At 38.1% G+C, this 23,766-nt stretch overlaps 1 protein-coding gene across 1 annotated transcript in view; it reads right to left on the reverse strand.

Moving 5' to 3' along the window:
• USH2A (usherin) overlaps positions 1-23,766 on the reverse strand; it is a 513,845-nt gene that overhangs the window by 84,022 nt on the left and 406,057 nt on the right. Inside the window, exons 50-56 of the mRNA XM_063288775.1 lie at positions 21,405-21,628; positions 20,192-20,402; positions 19,131-19,328; positions 17,756-17,910; positions 14,319-14,517; positions 5,610-5,717; positions 3,278-3,461 (exon numbers count right to left, since the gene is read on the reverse strand). Coding sequence (XP_063144845.1) covers positions 3,278-3,461; positions 5,610-5,717; positions 14,319-14,517; positions 17,756-17,910; positions 19,131-19,328; positions 20,192-20,402; positions 21,405-21,628 — 1,279 coding nt within the window. The remainder of the gene's footprint in view (positions 1-3,277; positions 3,462-5,609; positions 5,718-14,318; positions 14,518-17,755; positions 17,911-19,130; positions 19,329-20,191; positions 20,403-21,404; positions 21,629-23,766) is intronic.

A 23,766-nucleotide genomic window follows, 5' to 3' on the forward strand; every position in this document is an offset into this window, starting at 1 on the left:
CAAGATAACTTCAGCAAAGGATTGCTACCATGTCGTGGTGCTGGAGCTTGAGCACCTCAATGATGCCATGAGCTAAACCGTGAAGGACCACCCAAGACGGGAAGGTCATGACAGAGAGGTCAGACTAAATGCGATCCCTGGGGAAGGTAATGGCAACCCACCCCAGTATTCGTGCCGTGAAAACTAAATGGATCAGTACAACCAGAGATATGTCAGTATACCATCGGAAGATGAGACCCCCAGATCGGAAGATGGTCAAAATGCTACTGGGGAGGAACAGAGGATGAGTTCAACTAGCCCCAGACGTGATGACGCAGCTAGCTCAAAGCCGAAAGGACGGCTAGCGGCCGATGGTGCTGGTGGTGAACGGCGAATCCAATGTTCTAAGGATCAACACACCATTGGAACCTGGAATGTAAGATCTATGAGCCAGGGCAAATTGGATGTGGTTATTGGTGAGATGTCAAGATTCAAGATAGACATTTTGGGCATCAGTGAACTGAAATGGACTGGAATGGGCCTCTTCACATCAAATGACCACCAGATCTATTACTGTGGACAAGAGGACCACAGAAGAAATGGAGTAGCCTTCATAATTAATAGTCAAGTGGCTAAAGCAGTGCTTGGATACAATACAAAAAACGATAGAATGATCTCAATTTGAATTCAGGGCAAGCCATCTCACATCACAGTGATCCAAATATACACCCCAACCACAGATTCTGAAGAAGCTGAAGTAGAGCAGTTCTATGAGGATCTGCAGCACCTACTGGGCAATACGCCTAAAAGAGATGTTATTTTCATTACAGGAGACTGGAATGCTAGGGTGGGCAGTCAGATGACACCTGGAATTAAAGGTAAGCATGGCCTGGGAGAACAAAACAAAGCAGGACATAGGCTGATAGAATTTTGCCAAGACAACTCACTCTGCATAACAAACACTCTCTTTCAACAACCTAAGAGATGGCTTTATACATGGACTTCACCAGATGGACAACACCAAAATCAGATTGACTACGTCCTTTGAAGCCAAAGGTGGCGGACATCTATACAGTCGGTAAAAACAAGACCTGGAGCTGACTGTAGTTCAGATCACGAACTTCTTATTGCACAAGTTAGGATCAGACTAAAGAGATTAGGGAAGACCCACAGATCAGCTAGATATGAGCTCACTAATATTCCTAAGGAATATGCAGTGGAGGTGAAGAATAGATTTAAGGGACTGGACTTTGTAGATAGGGTCCCGGAAGAACTCTGGACAGAAGTTCGCAGCATTGTTCAGGAGGCGGCAACAAAATACATCCCAAAGAAAGAAAACCAAGAAGGCAAAATGGCTGTCTGCTGAGACACTAGAAGTAGCCCAAGAAAGAAGGAAAGCAAAAGGCAACAGTGATAGGGGGAGATATGCCCAATTAAATGCAAAATTCCAGAGGTTAGCCAGAAGAGATAAAGAATTATTTTTAAACAAGCAATGCGCAGACAATAGAATAGGAAGGACAAAAGACCTCTTCCAGAAAATTAGAAACATCGGAGGTAAATTCCAGGCAAAAATGGGTATGATCAAAAACAAAGATGGCAAGGACCTAACAGAAGAAGAAGAGATCAAGAAAAGGTGGCAAGAATATACGGAAGACCTATATAGGAAGGATAACAATATCGGGGATAGCTTTGACGGTGTGGTCAGTGAGCTAGAGCCAGACATCCTGAAGAGTGAGGTTGAATGGACCTTAAGAAGCATTGCTAATAACAAGGCAGCAGGAGATGATGGTATCCCAGCTGAATTGTTTAAAAGCTTGCGAGATGATGCTGTAAAGGTAATACATGCTATATGCCAGCAAATTTGGAAAACACAAGAATGGCCATCAGATTGGAAAAAATCAATTTATATCCCCATACCAAAAAAGGGAAACACTAAAGAATGTTCAAACTATCGAACAGTGGCACTCATTTCACATGCCAGTAAGGCAATGCTCAAGATCCTGCAAGGTAGACTTCAGCAATTCATGGAGCGAGAATTGCCAGATGTACAAGCTGGGTTTAGAAAAGGCAGAGGAACTAGGGACCAAATTGCCAATATCCGCTGGATAATGGAAAAAGCCAGGGAGTTTCACAAAAACATCTATATCTGTTTTATTGACTATTCTAAAGCCTTTGACTGTGTGTACCATAACAAATTGTGGCAAGTTCTTAGCGGTATGGGGATACCAAGTCATCTTGTCTGCCTCCTGAAGCATCTGTATAACGACCAAGTAGCAACGGTAAGAACAGACCACGGAACAACGGACTGGTTTAAGATTGGGAAAGGAGTACAGCAGGGCTGTATACTCTCACCCTACCTATTCAACTTGTACGCAGAACACATCATGCGGCATGCTGGGCTTGAGGAATCCAAGGCTGGAGTTAAAATTGCTGGAAGAAACATTAACAATCTCAGATATGCAGATGATACCACTTTGATGGCTGAAAGCGAAGAGGAACTGAGGAGCCTTATGATGAAGGTGAAAGAAGAAAGTGCAAAAGCTGGCTTGCAGCTAAACCTCAAAAAAACCAAGATTATGGCAACCAGCTTGATTGATAACTGGCAAATAGAGGGAGAAAATGTAGAAGCAGTGAAAGGCTTTGTATTTCTAGGTGCAAAGATTACTGCAGATGCTGACTGCAGTCAGGAAATCAGAAGCTCCCAGCTTAATCCTTGGGAGAAGAGCAATGACAAATCTCAATAAAATAGTTAAGAGCAGAGGGATCATGCTGACAACAAAGATCTGCTTAGTTAAAGCAATGGTATTCCCAGTAGTAACATATGGCTGCGAGAGCTGGACCATAAGGAAGGCTGAGCGAAGGAAGATAGATGCCTTTGAACTGTGGTGTTGGAAGAAAATTCTGAGAGTGCCTTGGACTGCAAGAAGATCAAACCAGTCCATCCAGGAAATAAAGCCTGACTGCTCACTTGAGGAAATGATATTAAAGGCAAAACTGAAATACTTTGGCCGCATAATGAGAAGACAGGATACCCTGGAGAAGATGCTTATGCTAGGGAAAGTGGAAGGCAAAAGGAAGAGGGGCCGACCAAGGGCAAGATGGATGGATGATATTCTAGGGGTGACGGACTCGTCCCTGGGGGAGCTGGGGGTGTTGACGACTGACAGGAAGCTCTGGCGTGGGCTGGTCCATGAAGTCATGGAGAGTTGGAAGCGACTAAACGAATAAACAACAACAAATATCAAGATATATTATCAAAAATTAAACAACATCCTTTCTCAAATAAGTGAGATTTTACCTGTTATTTGGTTGCAGGGCAGAATGGGTAAAATTCAGATTTTCTTTACTACCTTTTAAAATCTCTTCTCCGTTACAAAACAATCTATATTGAATGACAATTCCATTGGGTTTTTCTGGCTCATCCCAATACAATTCCACAATTTTAGAGCTTACTATAATATGACGAGGCTGTGACCATACCCCTGCAATTACATCAGCAACAGTATGTTATTAATAATAATTTTATATAGTTAGTTTTATAAACAGGCTAGAATGCAAAATATATGCTCACAGTTAACAACAAAATGTAAACTCATTTCAGATTCATCCTAAGAATCAGTCTAAGAGTTCAATATTTTTATAAATTAATTTCACTTACAGCTGACCTTCAACACCTAAAATTATATTCCACATTCTTCAGGTAATATTAAAATAGAGCAAAAGCATCAAAGTATACAATATAAAAGAGCTATATGGCAATACAAAATTCACTAATCATCATTCAATCAGTGTACAGAAGATTATCATGCCAGAGAAAATAAAAACAAATGCTTGGTTAGTTATTAAATAACACGAAGTTTTCTTGGAAGAGATTTCATAGTCAAGGATTACAAGCCTTTTCTACTCTTTTGAATAGGACTTTTCCACTCTTAACATTTGCCATGCCTCAGAAAACATGGGGAAAATGTGAGCATCTTTTGAAGATCTTAGTGTACATGAAGGAACATATATTCCATATAAAGTTACCAAAATATCATGTCCTAATTAACAGGCTTGCAGTTGTGTCTTGGATTAAATACTTTTTTTGAACCATCAATAAAAGGAATTTTACATTTACTAAATCAAAATAGTCTAGTCTGGAAGTAAAAAAGGACATGAAGCTATGAGGCCAAGGCACTTCAATTTAGATATATTTACAGGAAGTGCTACCAGCTTAAGCTGGGAGAATTTGTCTCATGCCACAGAGGCAGCTTGTGCTACAAATGCATTATGACACATCCAGTCTCTACTTGCTTTAGGAAGAATATAGTCTTTTTAGGGGGCCCTGCCCACAATCCAGGCAGATATATCAACAGCCTGTCTGTCTTGTAAGAGCTGAGATTCAATTTATTGGCCCTTATCCAGTTCATTAGCACATTTTATAGAACTGGCTGGATTGACTAGACATGACACTTTTACTCTATGTCTCAGCACACTTTATCTTGACATGGATCAATGTACGAGGATGTGGTCAGTAGCATTACATAAACATCAATTGCCTGGGAATATATTTAGCCATTTATAGGTTATATATCTTGATTTTGGGAAAGAGTCACAATGAAGTTTACAAAAACAGTAAAAAGAAAATCTAAAACATGTACTTAAAAGGGAATGGCTGACAAAAGGTAGGCCTCATTTCATAGCTTCAATTTATGAGAGACTGGTTACATATATGAGAAATTTTCACTCTTGGTGTCATCACTGACATCACTCAGTGCATTCCCATTAATTAGTACTAACACAAAATTACAGTGATGAGATGCACTATTCAGGATTATGCGGGTAAAGTAAAGAAATGGCTGGATATCAAACCAATTGACAAAAGGGCTTCCCTTCTTAAATAGCCTAAATGTAATGTTCTGGAGAATTACATTTATGGAGTCCTTGGTGTTCTCTGAGCTTGGTTGTTTGCTTGCAGACATTTTGTTACCTGATTAGGTAACATCATCAGTGCTAGTGAGTGTGGGGTTTGCTCCCTGTTTATATACAGTAGCCTGTCCTGGCAGTGTTGGTGGGGTGTGGTTTTCTCCTTGGTAGTTTCTTGATTACTGTTTTCTGCTTGATTGTTTGCCTGGTGTAAATCTCTGCTTATCTGGGTGTTGGCTGCTGGTGAGGATGTGTTCTGGTCTTTTTGTTTCCTTCTTAGCTTTTTTATTGTCTCTTTTGAACGGTGTGTAAATATGGTTTATCTCGATGTGTCTGTGTCTATGTCTATGGGTTGTCTTCTGTTGGAACGTTCTATCTATCTATCTATCTATCTATCTATCTATCTATCTATCTATCTATTTAACTTAACATTACTTAATTTATAGACTGCCTGACTCCCAAATGACTCTGAGTGGCTTACAACTAAGAATGTTAGCCAGGTGCTCCCTAAAAATTTCTTTATTTACCTTGGTTGCCATTCCTTCCTTTCTTCAATTTTATTGCTTAGGTCCATTTGAACATAATTCCTCTTTGGGGAGAAGGCTGAATAAACAAGGAGTTGAGGAGCTGCTGTTTTGTTTTGTTTTAAATCAGTACCTAGATATAATGCCCTGACTACAGTTCACATGCATAGATGGTTTAAAGGTTAATAAATTACTCTTTACCTTGAGGAGCAGCTTGCAATGTTCTACCTGCACTTGTCTGACTAGTAGTACATCCAGCAAATGTACATGCAGTGAGTGTGAAGTTGTAGTTTTCATAAGGCTGAAGATCTAAATAAATTAAAAGAAGTTAAACCTTCAGGTGTTGTTTAGGTTAGAGTTCTATGAGAAAGACAATAGAATACACTTAACCCAATAAATTTACACACATGGACCTTTTTACTCATGAGACGTATCTGGATACAGGATTCTCTATTTGTTGCTGTTGGCGTTCAAGCATATACCATGAATGTTCAACACAAACTACATAACCATAATTCTTAACCTGGATAGCAGGGATCACTGTTAGAGAATGCTGGAAATGAGTAATGCAATCATCCAAATATTTTTTTCTTCAATTTCCCCTAACAGATCAGACATGGCAACCTGTTTCCTGTTGAGGGCCACATTCCCTTCAAAGTAATTTGTTAGAAGCCACATAAGGCAAGGCTGAAGCAAACAGTGGCTGAGGCCAGAGACAAACACGAGTAGAATTGCCCCTACAGTATTTTCTCTGACAAGCCATTCTCTTTCCCCAAGGATTTGACTACAGGGAAGGAACAGATAATCACTGAACTATTGTGTTTTTTAGGAAGGAAGGGATGGAAATTAGTCCAAGGGCCACAGATTATGGATGGTAAATTCTGGCCAAACCAGGGAGGCAAAGAGGTAGGTAAATCTTCATACTAGGCATACGATACAACTTCACTTTTTTTCTTTGTTTGAGGCATTTGAGCATTGAATTTAAAAAACATGAATTTTCAAAGGTGAATAGTATTTCAGCCAATTGCCTCTAAGAAGCCACAAGCAGAACATGAAGTCACAAGGGTTTCCCATGTTGATTTTTTTACCTCTCCTCTTTTTCCTCTTACTTCATTCCATGGCAGCCAGCATCCATTACTCATACTGTTTCCTTGTCCCTTTTTAAATCCAAACACAGCTACTGCTACTTCTTACTGTTTACAAATTCCATAACATAGGTATATTTAGTTTTTCTATGTAGAGCTGCACGCCTCCAGTTTTAGGGAACGGGTCTAACAGATTTTTAAGCAGAACTGTTTATTTTATACTCACTGAATGTCTGTTGGCACCTATTCCAGAATGCATCCTCTTTTCCCATTCAGTATCAGTTTTAGAAGTCCTCTCCTTTTTCTATACCCTTAATTTACAATTACCTCCTATTGTTCCTTGTGAACATGCCTCAGCATTTCTCTACCACAAAACACTGCAAGATTCAACAGAACCTTTGAAAATGGATTTATAAATATGTAGATATGTATTCTTTCTTATACATATGTTTGAAAAAGCAGTATCAGTATTCTTTTTTATGAGCTCAAAAACTGCTTTTAGGCTTCTGTTCACATTCTGTTCTTTCATTCTAATCTTCCTTGTCTTTGTCATTGATGGGCCCTGCTCTTTCTTATCTTTGCTTGCCTATCCTTTGCATTGCAACTACTTAAAAAGACAATGCAATTCTGTGACAAGAAGAGGAAGAGAAGGAAAAAAGCTTAGGGAGTAACACTTTGTCTAAAACTGGTTAGATGACAACCTCATTGTTGCTTCCCCCCCCCCCCTTTCTCAAAATGGTTGTAGATACAGAGCAGTCAGCTGTTTGCAACAAGCCAGAAAGAAAAGAAAAACATCAAGTAAGAGTCGCCAGGGCTTTATGTTGCTTATAAATTGAAGAGGAAGCTTTTTGAAAAACCAAGAGATGAGTCAGGAAGACAGGCTGGACTGTAACACAATCATTAACTAGAAAAAAAAGAAGGGAGAGAGTTATCTCTGTATTCTTTTCATAAAAGCCAGAGAGTTAAAATGAGAGAGAAGGCACGGATAGAAGCCAAATACTCAACAACATTTCACAGTTGGACAGATTACTCTAGCAATGTGAAAAATGGTGAAAGGTCCCCTGTGCAAGCACCGAGTTATGTCTGACCCTTTGGCAGACTATAGCGGGGTGGTTTGCCATTGCCTTCCCCAGTCGTCACCTTCCCCAGCAAGCTGGGTACTCGTTTTACCGACCTCGGAAGAATGGAAGGCTGAGTCAACCTGAGCTGGCTACCCGAGAATCCAGCTTCCACTGGGACCGAACTCGGGTCGTGGGGAAAGTTTCAGTCGCAATATTGCCGCCTACCACTCTGTGCCACATGAGGCTACTAGTAATAGGTAACTTCAATTGCCCCTAAAGGGAATCATGTTAATTCACTACTAAAAAGAAACATTTATTATAAAGCAAGATTAATTTACAGCTGTATACCACAGAGAGAGAGAAAATAAAAGGCAGGCAAAGAAGTATATATTGCACTAAATGCATTGGGGATAAACATTCTTTTCTGTTGTTTATTTATCTGATATTAAAATATAGTGATAGCGCTGGAGTATGGATCACAATTTTGTTGTTGTTTTGTTTACAAGCCTCTATACATGCATCAGATTTATAATAATTCCAAAATTAAAATTTTGGATATGAAAACTTCTCTTGAGAAATTTCATTAGGGTTTTAAACATTTTGTTTCATTAGTCTCCTTGAAATTATAGAGATATGTTAGCCTGGAAGAATCTTTAGAAGTCTTTTTAATTCTATATTGGGAATCAGATAATACATTGGGAAAATGTCTTTAGAAATTCTGCAAGTCTTGCTGAAAATACTCAACATTCAAGAACAGTTCTATTTGTGCAAGGCTTGATGCACTTGTTTTTCAAGCATTCTCTTTCCTATGAAATGATTAGCCATTGTGTTCAACAGCATTAACAAAGGGCCTTTCTTTTCAAGGAAACTTGGGGCTTATTCAACTCAGCAGAATACAGCACACCACCTCTAACAGATTTATATAGCACCCCATCCCTTGGCCTTTCCTTACACAATAAGTATATAAGGGAGGTTAGGAAGAGAAAAAAAACCCACCTGTCTCAAATCATTTAACCAGTTTCATGGCTAACTTGTCTCCCATCTTAGAGATGAACATTCTAATTTATATAACCATAATCCATAACTGAGAAGGATCCTACTCTACAAAGCCAATATTGAGTTTTAATACAGGTGATGGTGATGATCATGATGACGATAAATACAAAATATCCCATATACATTATGCAGAAAACTCTAAGAACATTCAGATAAGATTAGACAATTGTATTCCAGTCAGAGAAATAATCTGAGGAATAGTAGCATACTTAAGATCACTTCATGATCCCATGGAACTGATAACATTTGTAGTGGGGATTATTCTGCTTATTAAAAGTAACTTAGAATTTAGGATCTCTTCCAGTATAAAGTCTGCATCCTTTGGATTTTTTATGGAATTAATTCTGTGGAAGCTTGAATTAATGCCTTCTGATAGAAATAGAGTATCTTGCCTCATCCTCTGTCTTTTCTCAAATGACAATGAATGGCCCAATTTGCCTTTATGATTGTCATTCCATAAGCCTCTTGAATTTCTAGAGAAGCTTTGGTATAAATCTTGTGTTAATAAAAATAAATGAGTAATATTTCATTGGAGAAACTATGGGGAAAACAGAATGAATACACAGGACATGGTTTCTCTTTCCAAGTCTTTTCTTTGTCCTCTCTAGTCACATTCAGACAAAATATTACATTATAGTATGAGGAATATGAGTTGACTAACCCTTAGACTCAGGTGTTCTTGGTCCCCATGCTGCTTCTCCTTTGGTATGGCCATGAGGAAGAGATCAGAAGTCTTTGCTTCCATTTTTGATTAATGCTACTGCATCATGTTGTTTGAGGTTTACATTAATGGTCCTATTAATTATGATTTGCTGAAACAAGCCAGCTTCATAAATTACTATTGTCCACAACTTTCTGAAAAAGATTGGCCACAGTCTGGCCAGGTTTGATGTTACAAGAAGTTGCAATTAATTTAAAATTGAAGCAAAGCTGCTAATTGCTTTGCCACAATCTTATCAGATATGGGAGACAGCATATAAACCAATGACTTGCTGCAGCTAATTCTTGTAAAATCAATTCATGGCTAAATGTTGCAGCCAAATGAGGCCTTCCTCTCTCTTTTTCTCTCCCATCCTTAAAATATAAAGTTTCTTTATGAACACAGGGATGTTTAGAAACCAGTCTGATAATTCAAGAGGGTACGTTCTGGAAATGAAAAATTAGAGAAAGCAATTATTCATGCATCCTTTCAGATTCCAAGTTTGGCACATCTCACTCCCAGTTTAAAGAAAATGGATGAAGTTGCTAGATCTTACAATCTGTCATAAATTCATTGGTGCAGCTTACTGGATAATCAAGATTTTAATGCTGAGAGTTAGGCTTTTATCTTTGCAATTCTGTAAAGCTATACCTGTTTTGCAAATATCCCTAATTTAGGTGCTTATCCACCAAATCTTTCATGAGTTAATGCCTGCAGTGCTGAAACTGAGAACCAGAACCTGGTCCACAGAAACATATGCCACAATGACTTAGGATGCTACAGGAATTCTTGCTGGTTTTATACAACTTGGAATATACAATAGGGAATACAGTGGGAATTAAAGAAAAAAATTGTGAAAATCCTCTGGCACTCTGCCACAAAATGTGTACAATATATACAATTCATTTATCAAAAACTATTCAACCAACCTTAAAGTCTTAGTGAAAAATATCACTCTCCACAAACCTCATAAGTTCTAGAAACACTTAAAATCTAAAATTAGGCTTGGAAAAATGGATTTCTCACCTCGATTTTGCTACTGAAATGGTTAGTCTTAGCTTTCTTTTAATACAACACCCCCCCCCAAATTATTTGAGTCTCTCCTCATCCCCCCTCCACTGCATTAGTAAGGCCATTTGTAGAGGAGTAGTAACACAAAATGAAACAATGCCATAACTGTCATCCAAATTGTTCTGTACAGAGTACTGGAAGTGTTCACTAATAAATGATATAAAAAGGTCTTTTATTGACAAGCTGCCATTTGCTGTTTGCATTAGAGAATATGAGAAGATGATGGCTGGTGCCCCTTGATCCCAGTGGCATTCAAGTCAGGGCGATAGGGGAAAATGCTTCAGTTTACTTAAAGCACTGATAACACCTCTAAATAATTAACTCAGGACTTCCTGTCTTCAATTACTTAATGCTTTTTTTAACATCTTGAGAGGATTATAAGCAATTTATGGATTTCACATGATGAACACATTCACCACAATTCCCACCAAGCATTTATGGGATCATGTTTCCAAAGCCTTGATGTAATTAAAAATAAGCAGTGAGACAATAGTGCAGTGGTAAGGTGCAAGCTGCCTCATCTGCAATCGGTAAGGCCCTTGGATTCAAAGTCTCAGGGAACGCTTAATGCTACAGCTTCATTAATGTTCAACTGTTGCTCTGGGAACAGCAGAGGTTTTGGAAGAAGATGAGAAAATCAAAACACAGGCCCATGGGAGCTGGAACGATGGGTACTTCAAAGAGTTGAGCTGTGTGAAATAAGTACAGTTGTTTTAGTGAAGATCATGAATTTACAGAGCAGTAATTATCACGTTGCAAAAGCACAATCATTCCTTGAGATGAAAAAGCAGATTTGCCTTGAACAGTGAAAGGGGTGGGGTTCCTTGCTACATTAAAAGAATTACGTTTCTTTAACCCAGACTGTACAAAATAATAAATATGCATTGGCATCTGCTATGGCATTACAACCCCTCCCCAATTAAATTATAACATTTACTTTGAGGATAAAGGGAAATCCTAGTTTTGCACAAAAATGTAGCAAAGGGAAGTTATTGCCTTTTGTATTATTGCTTTTAAGCTTCTTAACCAGGCACTGATGCAAATGAGAACTTTTCAGCAGAACCTTTGTTCTGTTTTTCCATTTGCAGTTGGCTAATGCATTTTGTTCCATACTAAATAATACTGCAAAGCCAATAATACTTATTGCAAAAGCCATACAAGTATTTTGAATGCCATACAGGCATTTTAGAGTGTTTTTAAAACTTAGGGAGAAAGGCAAGAGTTAATCCAATCCAGGAGTTTGTGCTATGACAAGTTATATTTTGGATCAACACCTGAGGGTATGTCAAGCTTTTCAAGTTCGACAAAAGAGTTTGTGAAAATCATCACTGACTTTCTAATGAAAGATAAAATAGTTAAAAATACGATAGCAAAGAACTCCTCAGATCTCTGGAAAACTTTGGGGATATTGTTTGAACAATCTTATTGCTATTCTCTCCAGTGTCTTTTGTGGAATTTGATACTGCACCATAGTAAATTTGATTTGTTAATTGACTTCTGACAATTTATTAATTGTAATCTTAGTACCAGATATAGGGATTTGGCTCTCTGCAGGTAAGCCAGCTTTCAGGGCAGCTTTACTTCTTCATTGTGTCATCAGGTCCTTCATGAGAAAGGAAGGGGTATAAGGACTGATATGATTGTGAACAGGAATGCGTAGTGGAATACTCCTTTACATGTACAGCAAGACCTTAAGCCCCCAAACTTTGAAGGACATTTTTGGTTCTTGCAAATTCATCTGTCTACTGGTCCCAAGGAATTTACTTATTCAGGAGGAATTTTCCTCCTGATTGAGTGCTTTGTTAGAACTCGATACACTATTCCTTGTTTGTGGAAATTTTAACATCCACAATGATGGCTTTTCTTTTTTTTTATAATTACAGTATTTTTTTCCAAGTCCTTGAGATATTAGTGGGGGTGTGCAAAAAACTTGATTCATCTGGTTTTGGGCATGAACTCTGAAACTTTTCAGCATGAGCGCAAAATTGCTGCCTCAAGAGGAAACTGTTGTTCTGATCACAAAACAGGCTGCTTTGAATACTTTTGGAAGAATTGCAAATTCAAAATGGGGTATCTTGAGTTCAGAACATAGATATTTTCAATTTGGAACACTTCCAGAATGGTTATGGTCCCCATGTTTATACTTTCTATAGATCTTCTCCCTGGGTAAACTGATTTCTTCCCTAGCTTTCAAGTCATTTACATAATAGAGAGAAATATTATGCCTATGTAGTTCAGATACCCTCCACAGCCACCAAAAGAACAGCAAAATATTCATTGACTCAGAAAAGTGGAAGAAAACTGCCTAGAATTTAAATTAAATATAAAAGCTTTGATTCCTTTGTACCGCAAAGGAGAAGGTTCACTCTTCTTTTGGTCTGCAGTAAAGGGACTAATATTGCTGAGTTATGTCAGTGAGCCTCGGCTGAATAAGCCAATTCCTGAATAAAGAGTTAATGTCTGAAACTGAAACTGTGCCTGTGGGAAGCCTAACAATCACATATACTGATGACATTTAGGTGTACCAGTCCTATGCTGAGCTTAACAGCATTATTTGGAAATCTAACTCAAGTAGTCTAAATAATATCTCAACATGGATGATTATACATTGTCTTGGTTTCAACATGGAAATAAGTGAGACTTTGGTTTTTCATCTTGACCATGCTTCCCCCATTTTTTGATCCCCCCCATCTGAACCCATGGCTGCCCAGTGACCCCTGGACTTGGCATTCTCTGGTAGATAACAGGCTGCATTTGCAACAGTTTGTAGTGGCAATGGTTAAAGCCTATAATTTTCCTTTCACAAACATTTTCCAGATCTGTTGTTTTTTGACAAGGGATGCAATAATGCTCAATGCAGCCCTCATTTGTTTTCCACCTGGACAACTGAACTGACAGAACTTTATCTTAATCCAGGTTCAGGACATCCTGCTCTGGAGTGTCCCCAGTCTTCCCATACCTCTGTGCATTACAGGGCCCTTCACTGATTCCTGTAACAGAAGACCCAATATAAATTTTTGGTTTTGGTCTTTTGGCTCCTGTTGCACAATATTCTGCCTTACCTTTTTTCTCTAATTTCCTGGTAAACTTCTCTTGGATGTCCTGAGCAAATTTAGAGGCACTTTGGCTTGCTTTCTTACCCTATAGCCTCTTCACAGCTAAAGGGTTTCCAAGACCTGGCCACTAGCCTACAGAATCAGTCCAAAAATTAATTTTAACATATTTAGGAAGGGTTTAAAAGCATGTTGATTTCAGACTGGGAAACTAACCGCAGCCTGGGCAATACTGCAGAAACTAATCCTTACTCAAGCAGGTAATATGTAGCCTCTTAAATTGTATTGGTTTTTTTAAAAATTTAATTAAATTGTTTTATCAGCAATTTTGGTGGGGTGATGGGATTGCATGTTTAATTGGTTTGTTGATTTGGGAACTATCGGTTGGTTTTTATTCGGTTGCTATCTTTGTGTAATTTATTGTCTAAAGATTTGCAATTATTTTGCAAATCTTGTATTTGATATTCTTGATGTTTTAATTGTCTTTCATTATTTGCTATGTGCATTGTTGAAACACATGATACAAATAATTGTTGTGATAGTAATAATAGCAAATAATAATAATAATAATAATAATAATAATATACTTCTATGAAGGTGATTGTCAAGTTGTTGAATCCAAATATTGGCAATGGAAATTAATCATTATTGTTCATTAATGTTATCATGCTAAGATAAGGAAAGCTGGAGGATTAATAAAAATCTATAGGGACATTCAAAAATTGCTATCCTCCACCTGTGTTCTGAACTTGTAATCCAATTGATATATTGACTGAAAGGGTTTGTTCCTTGTAAGGACTGCAGTCTTTAAAAACAGGCTAACATAAGAGGACCTGCTAAATAAAAGTTTTATGTCATCTGCTTGAAGAGCTTTCTATTCTTACCTGTGACAGTGTGTTGCATCTGGTCTGCAGGGCCAGTATGAATAAATCCCCTTCCAATTTGACGGATGTGGTATTCTCTGATTATACCATTTGGCTTCTTTGGTGCCACCCAACTCAAATGCAAGGTTGTTGCATTTAGAGCTATAATTGTTGGTGGCTGAACGTTCTCTGGGACTCCTTGGACAGTGACTGCAATTACCTGAACGCACAAGAATTAGACAGCAATTTATTGTAATAGTACACAAGATACCTTGATCAATGAGAATGTCACTTCTAGTTTAAAATATTCTTGTTTGCTCTGGCATATCATTACCATGGCTCTGTGTAGAACAAGTTATTTTCCTTCTCTTAGTTATTTTTTTCCCCTCACAGTGAAATCTGACCTTGAATATAGTTCTGTATGAATCTAGGTATACAATTTATCAAAGCAGACTCACTGTATTTTGCTAGATGAAAGGAACATTTGGATGGCAGGCTGTCTTACCAGAGAATGCTGGCTAATTCCTTTCCATATGGTTAACGGTCTGATACCATGTGTCTTGAATCACTAGCAACCATTGGCATAAACTCTGAAGCCATGCTACCCTTGACTTTATCTAGGGATGCCATCAGAAAGAGTTGCTATTCCTTCCTCATCTTCCAGAGATAAGGACAGTTTCCTGGTGGACAGAGCAGCTGGTTCATCAGCTGCTGTATTAGAAAAGATGCAAGTGATCAGGGACAGTATCAGTGTGACAACCCCTTTTTTCTTCCCAAGCCCAGCAGTGCCCTGTTCTTTGGTGTTCACTTAAAAGATTTCAAAGATTTCATCCACCAGACCTGAATAATGTGGTCCTATGGCTTGAGATATTCCAGTCATAGATCTGAATTCACATGATTCCACACTGAGTTTTTGTAACCACAGAAATCAGTTCTGAATTGGCTGAATTTGAGCCCAAAATATCTTTAGGATTTCCACTGCCATATGACAAATATAGCATTGAGAGATACGTAACTTCATCTCTTTCAAAGCCCCTTAAACTGAGAAATATGTGTGTAAATACCAGGGAACCATTAATAAGGGAGGTTTCTGCAGAAGAAATGGACCAGAGGAAATGGTATGACTGGAAGATAGGATGCAGAGTCTATGACAGAACATTTTTAAAGTTATCTAAATATTTGATTGTAATTCTGGTTGCTACTTATCTACTGTGAAACAGTGGTAAGAGTAGAAGCAGAAATAGGGACATATAATTTTGTCCCTTGTCACCAACTGTGTGCTCCACAGACACTTATTGTTGTGTCAACTGATGAAAGCTATTTCTGATGAAGAGTTGAAGGAAAAGAACAAAAACATATTCTTAAGAACAAAAGATTGCAGATAAATGATTTCTGCCCCATATTATCAAGGTGTAAATTTTGTGGCAGAGGATGAAGTATAGAATCAGATATTTGGGATTTGTAAGAACTATATTCAAATAGAAGCAAGAAGGAGTAATGAGGAATACACTCTAAACTGCATGACACTTTTAAAAAATGGGAGAAAGAATGACTGGATAGTGGGAATGGAGTGACATTTGACTCCTCCTACAACAAGTGCGTTGACTCAACTATCCAAGAAAGTATTATGAACTCTGTTTACTGTGTCTTTCCTGTAAACTGCTTCTATTTGCATGAACACATTGGTCCCAATCCATCCCAATATTTAATGTAATTCAATTTATTCAATTTATTCAATTTGATATGGCCCTTCACCCCAGAAGATTTGGGCAGTTTACAAAAAACACACACCCCACATTAAAACAATATATAGTGCATAACTTGGGGGTCCTCCTAGACTCACGACTCCTGCTCAAAGAGCAGGTGGCAGTTGTGGCTAGGAGGGCCTTTGCGCAACTTCGTGTTGTGCGCCAGTTATGCCCCTTCCTGGAGTGAGGGGCCCTTCAAACAGTCACTCATGCCCTGGTCATCTCCCATATACACTACTGCAATGCACTCTACATGGGGCTACCCTTGAAGAGTATCTGGAAGCTACAGCTGGTGCAAAATGCAGCCATGCAGGTGATCTTAGGTGCCCCAAGGATGGTGCATGTAACACCTTTGCTGCGGAAGCTACATTGGGTGCCAGTTTGCTTCGGGGTCCAATTCAAGGTGTTGGTTACCACCTTTAAAGCCCTACATGGCATGGGTCCAGGCTACCTAAGGGACCATCTCATCCCCATCACCTCAACCCATCCCACCTGGTCATGCAGAGAGGGCATGCTACAGACCCCGTCTGCAAAAGAACTCCATCTGGCGGGGTCCAGGAGGTGGGCCTTCTCTGCAACAGCTCCCGCCCTTTGGAATATCCTTCCCCCGGAAGTGAGGTTGGCCCCCTCCCTCCTGGACTTTAGAAAACAATTGAAGACCTGGTTTTGTCATTATGCCTGGGGCAGGAGGGAGAATAGTCACTTCTGGGGATGGCTAGTTCCTTAGAGTGGCCCTGTTCTGCTTGAGGGTCATAGAAAACTTTTAGCCATCAGGTTCCCACCATATTTATATTTTCTTATGTATTATATTTATTCTGTAGTTTTATATGTCTTTTACCTATGTTTTATTGTAAACCGCCCAGAGTCCCTTTTCCAGGGAGATGGGTGGTGGTAAAGTTGATTAATAAATAAAATAAAATAAAATAAAATAAAATAATTAAAACCCACATAAACAGGCAGCCTGGTCTAAAACAACTAGAAAGAAAAAAATGGTACAAACAATACAAAAATACGACAGGGGCCCCACTGATAAATAACCACCACATTAACCCCAAGTCTTAAGGGCTTTCTGGAACCGCAGGAGAGTGGGTGCTGTCCATACCTCTGGGGGGATTTTGTTCCAGAGGGCAGGGCCATGGCAGAGAAGGCATGTTTCCTTGGTCGCACAAAAGGGCAGCATTCAGAGACTCTGCTACCCAAATGTCAATGAAAGGCATAAGATATTCATGTAGCAGTTCTGCTGGGTAGTTGTCAAACTCTGATTGACTGAATGAACTTTCCCTGGAGTAATAGGTTACTTTTATAATAATCTGTGGGCTTTTAATAATACTGAGCCAAATACTTACTCTACCATTCATTCTTGGTTTTGCTCTATTTTTCAGGAATAACCACAAAGATGGTTAATGTTTGCCTGCTGAAAAGGAAGGATGTAATTTTCTGTGTTCCCAAAGTACTGGGATGATCCCTGATGCTCTGCAGCAGTCTTTCAGCTGAGTACCCAAATATGTACAGGAACTTACATGGTTTCTGGCCAAACTGGATGTCTGCTCCTATTTCTTATGCTGGGCTGCGGCACAAGATGGCTGGCAGAGCCAAAAGAAAAACATTTCCATATTTTCAGTTGTTCTGCTGAAGGCCACTACACTATGGTGAAGGAGAAGAAGATACTACTTTCATAGTCGTCACCAGCTTACTGAAAGATTTACCTACCGTGCTACTGTCTGAACATCCAGCAACAGTGCAAGCACGCAATAGGTATGAGTATTCCTGGTATGGTTGAATACCACTCGTGTCCAAGAAGCACAGTTCCTTTCCTCTGAAATGCTCAACTCCATTTCGAAAAATTATATAATAAATGATGATACCTTATCCGTAAAGAAAGAAATTAAAAAAAAACACCACTTGTTTGAATTAAAGGTGTGCCAGGTAATTATACACTAAAGTTAGAAAGTATTACAATGATCCTGTAAGAAAAAGATATGCTTAAACAGCAACCTAATACCAAGAATACATAATACATTGGGTGACTTTTTGGCTTTGTTTGGATATAACATTAAAGTTCCCTGAATGAATTGCAGGTTTGTGCATTCCTCCCACACTGATCTATCTTCTCCTCTCTCAAATTAAGCTTGACTCCTAGTTACTACATGGACAGATTCATGAAATTTTCCTGGCAGCAATGCAGAAGTGGTTTGCCATTGCCTTCTTCTGGGATGTTTGGACCTTTCCTTTCAATTTTTAATTAATTTCTTAAGTTATGTCTTAATCTAAAATGATAGTGGTCAGAATCAGTTATAGGTTATAGTTTATAGAAACAAACCAAGCTTCAACCATGTTTTATAAGTTGTGATATTAACCACAGTATAGTATAGGGAGATGACATTCAACTGCACTTCATTAAAAACAGGAGTACCAACTTTAAACTCCTTGCAGCCATGCCAGAGAAGAGAAAGGAAGGAAGTACAACAGCCCAGGACTTGTTCATATAACATTCACCACAATCTAACTACATTCAAATGAGAACACTGTGAAAGTTGGGGACTGGGGAGTGTCATGAACAAGATGCTGATATGTTAAGGCAAAATAAAGAGAAATATATCAAATATATTGCACATTTTTTTTTCCTGGTGAAGATGAAGATCTGGAACTGATGTAATTAAGATGGGTCCTTCTTCACTAGAATGAACCAACACACATACACTGACACTCCCTCATCTGTGCAGAAGTCAGAAATAATTTAGAAAAGTGCTTTGGAGCACACATAGGAGGGAGAATATAGCACCCGTCAGTAGATCTTTAAAGGAACTGTGTCTTTTCTTTAAAATATACTGTATATAAACACATATAAAAACACATATACAATATTTATGTGTGTGTATGAGCATGCATTTATTTGCACATATTCATGTTTGTGTATGATATATATTTATTTATCTACACATGCACACACTTCTTTGCTGATACACACAGTATTAAGGGCTGTGCACTTAAACACAATTTTATTGTTTTATTGTAAATGTTTTGTTCTCAAAATTCCTTGTGCTGGGTAAATGCCAAATCAGACATTTTTCTTTTGCCAAAATACCATTTGGTTGATGAGGTTCCTTCCAGGTTAGAAATATTACATCTTCTCGATTATCCACTTTTGTCCAATGAGGTGGACTTATACCTTCAGGGACATCTTGTTTAGTGGTTGCACTCTTAATTTCACTTAAACCTTTCCCGTGTTTGTTCCATGCAGCTATCCTGTATTCATATGTAACATGAGGTTCTAGGTTCTGATCTGGAATAAAGAAAACAGATATTTTTTCTTCTTTTCTTGTAAAAATAGTAGAAAGTGAAATTAGTCAGTGAAACTGATGCTCTCAGTGGATAACTTTGGGGTGAAAGGCCAGAGCATGAAATAGGCAAATGAGAAGAAGGTGCCAATGCAACAGGGTTGTTTTGCCACATTTTGAAGTAATTGAAGCAATAATCATGACAGTTGAAATACTATTAACTTCAGCATCTAAAATATCTAATCTTACCAGAGTGGGAGATTCAGAGCAATTCATCACAAAGCACATAGTTGTGGGGTGAATTTACTGTCATAAAATATGTCAATGTCCACTAGCTCTATAGATTTCAAAGAGGGTAAGAAAAATGTATGGAGACAGCATGCAAGCCAAGATTGTACACACACTTTTCAGACATGTGAGCTTAGAAAAAGATGCAGCTGCTTTAATGATTCAAAGAGCTGTATCGTATATGCACTCCTGTGCATTGCAAAGCATCTCTTTCAAACAGTTTCTATAATCATAGTAATCAGTGGTAGTAATTATGATGGGTGTAGGTGACCTCCAGTTTCAGAAGTCTGTGCTAATTATGGAGGTAGGAGAGATGGCTTTTCAGTGGTCCCTTTGCAAATTAAAAGGCTGGTTTGATGGACCCTTAGTTTGATTCCACAGGGCTCCTTTGCCTCTCCTACATTTACAATATATATTTATACCAATCATAATTAGCATTATATTGAAATCTGTCAGTGTACTGGTAAAAAGATTTCACTCATTTCAAGATTTCTAAATATAAAGAGGTCACGTTATACTTTACTGAACTGATTACAGAATTTACAGTCTGTAGCTGATGAGTAATCGCATATTATTTTACCTTTGAATGAGTACTGAGTTGGGCCTCCTCTATAAACCTTCTCCTCCAAAGATGGGCATACGCTTTTATTTTCTTTATTTTTTGTATAACTCCAGGGGCTCTTTATCCAAGCACATAGACAAGTATGCTCATCAAAGCCACATTGTCCACAGTATGCCAGTGCTTCCATATATATAGGGCACAGTAGGCTGCATTTACATTCTTCTTTTACCTAAAATAATAGTTCCCAAACCTTTGAAGACGTTAAAGACAACTTAAACAGACATGCATAGACATTTTTCTGAAGCACATTTCAAGACTCCCTATAACGGTACCTTTCACGCAATCCCAGTACCCCACCTTATTGTATTTCAGTTGCATCGTTTTTCTATTACTCACATTAAAAAAACCTCACTATTTCAATCCTACTGCTTTTATGTTTTATTATTTACCATTTTCTGAGACTATCAGCAAAGGCTCCCAAATACTGGAATTCAGCAGGTGTCTACTTATAGGCAGTCAAGAGTCGCTTCCCAATTTTGGAATCTCCTCCCTAGAGAGTTCTGCCTGGCACCTATCTTACTGTATGAAATTTTTCACCACCTATACATTTATTGGATCTTGAATTTGTGAAACCCCTCTGAAACTTTCTAACTTCGATACATTTTACTGATGTATTGATTTTAAATACGCATTTTGCAGCTGGTTCATTTTAATGAATATTTTTGTTTTAGCATTTTATAGTTTGGACTTCACTGCTTAAAATTTCCTTCTTATTTGTGTTCGTATGGCCATAATGTTAAAATGACAAATTTTGGCATTCCCCCCATATATAAATACCGTGTTAACGGCCCATGCAAAACCACAGAGTTTAAGAACGCCCAAATCATTGACTGCATGAACCAATCATGCAGTTGAACATTACTACACACACACACACACACACACACACACATTTTCCAGCCAGGACAGAATGTTAACTTTTAGCCCTTATACTAATCTGAAGTGCTGAGCAACACTTTACAAGAAGCAGCTAATCATTATTAATTCCTTTAGAATTCACTGCAATAACATCAATCATGGCAAACTCATTTGGTATTAATATGGATGTAATGTGAAAATGAATAATGCACAGAGGAGTTTTTATATTCCTATTTTACAAAAATAGTTATGAACAATGTATTTCTCTCCTGATTGTCAAATCAGAACCACCAAGAGGTTTTCTATCAATTACCTTCATCATCATTCCAGATGAAATCCTGTCAGAGCAAACATATTTCAGGGGATTATATCCAAGTCCATTACAACATTCCTCGCTCTCTGGAATAAGTTCAGTTGTGCAGCATTTTAATGGCACTGGGTTATTCTTTTTAATGTGGGCTTTAGCCTCACCACTGAAAGCTGAGCAGCATATGGTACTTGACATATTCACATATTCATGTCTACAACAGAACATTCCTGCAACAATAAAATATTATGCATGAAGGCAAACACAGGAGAAAGTGAAGGCAATACCAAGAATGCTATAAAATCCAGCATAAAAACATAAGGCAGCTATTGAAACTAAGAAAAGGTATCTAAAGTAGTACTTAATACTGAATTTAAGATGTCTGAGAGGCCTTTGTTCAGCGGCTAATTCTGGTGATCAGGCATGGTACGATCTCCTGTTTTTGCATAGGTTGCAGAAAGTAACTATTTGCAGTTGGTGGCTGTATGTGCCACATTCCACGTTCATTTTGGTTTTTTTTATTAAAAAGGTTAGTTTGGTTACAATAAAGATAGTTTTGTCAACCCATGCATCTGTGAAAAACAGGATTTCTAAAGTCATATAAAATGCAAAATAGACTTGGTACTAGGAATAAACAGATTTCCTCAATGTTTATATGTTTGTACTTCAGAGTTCTAGTCTGATTTGGTTTCTCCTCTGATTCATTTGTGCCCTACAAAAAGTGTCAGAATTTTGGTATTTCCACTCAAAAAATGAGGCATGTCCTCATCTCCAAATGGTCCTTCAACACTGCGAAAGAGATCCGGAAGATGCACTGGAGGCAGGGTCCACTATTAGAAAAGTATTTTCCCTGTTGAGTGGACACTATTGCATACAAGCCACAATATTTTACAATACTATGATTTATGCATCTTTTAAAAAATATTACTTTGTTATAATTGTCTTTCTGTGACAGTGTATCAGTGATCAACTGTGGAATCCCAAAATATGTAAATAAAGATATAAAACATAATTTAAGTTGGTATTTGTGCCGTATTTTTAAATTCCTTCTTGTGGAAGCCAACTCCTGTGTGGCAAGAACAAATAAAATAAATGCAATAAATAGACTACATTCACCACCTATATTTTCAATGGTATTAGGCACCCTGATGCATTGATCAGAACACTTATACAGAACCTGCAAATTATACAAATGTTCTTTATCTCTCATAAGAAACATTAAATTTTTCAATCTCAAAGTGCATATATAGGAACATGCTTAGGTTTAAGGGTATATGTGGATGCATTGGAAACTAAGTCTGATTAATGCACAAGGATTACAGTTTGGAAGTGTCATTACACCTATATTGATATTATTGTGATTTGGTATCTACGTAATGTTTTAGGGGGGCTACAGTTTCCAAGCAGGGAGGTGGGGAAGCAGTCAGGAAGGAGAAAAACTAAGATCAAGTCATCTAACTGGGCAGACCAAAGTTCAGTTCTTCAATCCATATAGACATTCTCAAGTTCAGCCTTTAGTATCTCCATTAACAAACGAAGTAAGCATCAGGTACCAACAGCTACTCTTCCTCAGTCTGAAAGAGCTGCTGCCAATCACAATAAACAATACTGAGTAAGCCAAATCAACAATTTTACTTGGTATAAGGCAGCTTCCTAAATTCTTAAACTCCTGTTCAAAAAAAAGACGGCATCTTCACCAACACTGCATGCACTGTTTGTCTAATATGAAAGAACCGGGGGTATGAACAGTCACTCTGTCCTGTGCCGTGTGGTTTTTATTTTTTTAATAACGATTGTTTTTATGTATTTATTGTTTTAATTAATTGCTGCATGCTGCCCAGAGTCACTTTTTGTGAGGTGGGTGGCTATATAAATTTGATAGATAAATAAATAAACAAGGATTGTGCCAGGATGCTGTCTGGCTCTTTATTACAGCAGGGGCTCCTTGGCACCATGCCATCTGTCTTCCCTGGGGCAGTTTACAATTGCTCTTGGGTTCCACTCCTAATGATTGTTACTCCTCTATGTACATTATAAAAATCATGCACAATAAAATCGTAAGAATTGATATCACAAAATAGGCAATTGTATAATAGGACCTTTATTGTCAGGTAGGTTTGACAGTTTAAGGATTACCACACTAGCAAGAATGGCAATCAGGGAGTGAAACCTGTCCAGGTTTTTTTTTTAGGAAAAAAAAAACATTAAACATTATTCTTGATTACTCTCTTATTGTGGAAAGTAGGAAGCGTAATTTTGCTATATATGCTTCCAAAAGGCATCTTACTTCTCTCATAAGCCACATTCCTTCATACAATTACCTTCTGCCTGCAGATGCAATGTTCAAACAGGCAGCTGCACAGGTTGC

The sequence above is a fragment of the Candoia aspera genome, chromosome 1, assembly GCF_035149785.1.
Source record: "Candoia aspera isolate rCanAsp1 chromosome 1, rCanAsp1.hap2, whole genome shotgun sequence".
NCBI lineage: Eukaryota > Metazoa > Chordata > Lepidosauria > Squamata > Boidae > Candoia > Candoia aspera.